Source organism: Geospiza fortis, unplaced genomic scaffold (genome assembly GCF_000277835.1).
Source record: "Geospiza fortis unplaced genomic scaffold, GeoFor_1.0 scaffold1163, whole genome shotgun sequence".
Classification (NCBI taxonomy): domain Eukaryota; kingdom Metazoa; phylum Chordata; class Aves; order Passeriformes; family Thraupidae; genus Geospiza; species Geospiza fortis.
Window position 1 is genome coordinate 23,878 of NW_005054953.1, and position 2,467 is coordinate 26,344.

Genomic DNA, 2,467 nt, shown 5'->3' on the forward strand with positions numbered 1-2,467 from the left:
ACAGGGTTTTAACTTGTGAATATTTATTATTACCCACATAAAACTCCCAATTTAACGCGGGAAGCGGGGAAATGACGGAATTGAACCTCAGAAATCGGCGCAGGGAAGGCGCCGCCATTTTGCGGCGCGCTTTGAGGGGACGCGAGGGCGGCGAGCTCAGACCCCTCAAGGAAATCTTCGGGGCCATTTTGATACACAAATGCCCAAAATCAAAACCAGAATTGCGATAAAACAGTGGAACGTGTCCATAAATTCGAGTCTATTTTTCACCACTGAAAGGTCCCCAGTGGGGGTGCACCGTTCCCGGAGGCACTGCAATACCGGGACGATGCGCGGAGCGGAGGGAGCAAGCTCCGGGTCCAACTCCCGAGCCCAAAAATCCGTTTAATATAAAGTCCTCTCATCGAGGACGTATCAGATATTAAACTGATAAGAACAGATACTACACTTGATCTTAGCCAAAAGGCCGAGAAGCGATACCGGCAACCCCCCCAGCGCCGCGCCCGGCCCCGCCCGCCCGCACCTCACGGCCACCCCCGCGCCGCGCTCCGACCGCTCCCGAACCCTTCTGGAATATTCTCCCCATCCCATCCCGCACTTTCCTCCCGCGTCCCGCACGATCCGACCCCAAAATCCCGAAATTCTGCCCCGAAGATGATCCCATCGTGCCTTTCGTGCGTGTTGGCTCAAACAATCTGCATAATCCCACCCATTCATGCAAACAGCAGCCTTCCGCTCTTTTCATAGCCCCGCCCATCGCCCTGCCTCGCAACGCGATTGGCCAACTGTGTTTCTTTATTTGTATGGCCCCGCCCATTCTTACGCCATTGTTGATTAGCATAACCCCGCCTCTTGTCGCACAAGCCCCGCCTCTCCATGTTGGTATGTTATTTATACGCCCGCTCATTTGCATTAGCTCTGCCCCGCCCCCGCCATTGTCCCCATTGGGGTCCCACCTTTCCCCACAAGGAGCCGGGGAAGGAGGGGAGATCAGGGACCAACCGAAAAAAACCCCAAAAACCCCTGCGCTGCGCTCGCACCCTTCACATCCCGCTCCCGGCCTCTTTCCCCCGCTCATCCCGCACTTTCCTCCCGCGTCCCGCATGATCTGACCCCAAAAACCCCGAAATTGTCCCCATAAAAATGATCCCAGCATGCCTTTCGTTTGCTGTTCGTGTCTGTTTTGCATAACCCCGCCTCTCAGACGGAGGGTTTCGAATCACTCGTTTATTAGCATAATAACACTCCGATATTTGCATATTCATATCTCAGGACGGATTTTCCCCGCCTCTTTTCCTCGCCTAGCGGCTCTGGGGCTGGGGGGGGATCCGGTTTAGAGAAATTGGGGAAGTTTTGGGGTCCCTCCTTCCCTCCCAGGGGGGATTTTGGGGGGACAGGAGGCACCCGGGGGTGTTCCCGTCACCGCTTTTTCCCACGCCCCCTCACATTCGGAATCACTCGGGTATTTCCGGCACCGCTCGGCTCCCTCCGCCCTGCCCCTGCGCTCGGGTATTTCCGGCACCGCTCGGCTCCCCCGGTCCCCTCATATTCGGAATCACTCGGGTATTTCCGGCACCGCTCGGCTCCCCCGGTCCCCTCACATTCGGAATCACTCGGGTATTTCCGGCACCGCTCGGCTCCCTCCGTCCCGCCCCTCCGCTCGGGTGTTCCCGGCAGCACTCGGCTGCTTCCGCCGGCTCCCTAGCCATAGAAAACTCTTCTGCACACAGCATCCTCCCAGGAGCAGCCCCCAAATTAACGCTCATTAAGCTCCTCTCTCTAATCACCGCCTATTAATCACGCCGCCATGTGCTCACCAACCCGCACGACCCCCCTAGAAGCCACTTTGACCCGTAAACCCCTTTAAACTCCTCAAAATCTCCCATATAACAGCGCAAAACCAACCCTAAAAAAGTGAAAAAAGCTCAGGAAGTCCCAAAATGGCGAGAATTGGGCGCAAATTCCTTTATTGTGCTCAGGAGTTGGCGTTGGGTCCCTTCTTCTTGCCGAAGGTGGGCACCACGTTGACGAAGCGCCGGTTGTACTGCATGCGCCGCTTGGCCCGCCCCGTCTTCTTCTTCTTCTTCTCCTGCTTGGCCACCTGATGGAAAACCGGGGGGGCGGGGGGGGCGGGGGGAGCCCCCTCAGAGCTCACCTTGGGGGTCTGGCCCCTCACTTTGCCGGCGCGGGCGAGGGAGCCGTGCACCTTCCCTGGGGGCAGGAAGGAAATCGAGGTGTTGGGGGGGTTGTTTTGTTAATGAACAGCCCGATAATTAGCGGCCCCCCTGTAATTACCGCCCAGCAGGCGCGTGGAGAGGTCCAGGGTGGTGAATTCGGGGAGGGGGCTCTGCCCCAGCGCGGCCTCATCGTCCAGGGGGGTCCCGGCGTGGAGCAGCACTTGGTCCTCGGGGGGGATCCCCGAAAGCTCGGCCACCCTCTCCTGGGGGAGGGGCACAAACCGGGGTGG

The 2,467-nt window shown here is 58.4% G+C and overlaps 1 protein-coding gene and 1 non-coding gene across 2 annotated transcripts; both read right to left on the bottom strand.

The window, feature by feature from the left end:
• Positions 1-287: 287 nt before the first annotated feature.
• LOC115949187 lies at positions 288-478 on the bottom strand. The gene has a single exon (XR_004082786.1). It is a non-coding gene; the product is annotated as a U2 spliceosomal RNA (small nuclear RNA).
• Positions 479-1,941: 1,463 nt separating this feature from the next.
• On the bottom strand, positions 1,942-2,467 carry LOC106632130 (40S ribosomal protein S30-like; the record flags this gene model as incomplete). Its single annotated transcript, XM_031065651.1, has 3 exons — positions 1,942-2,101; positions 2,156-2,211; positions 2,296-2,467. Coding segments are annotated over 3 exons (354 nt in total), but the record flags the coding sequence as incomplete, so codon positions are not given.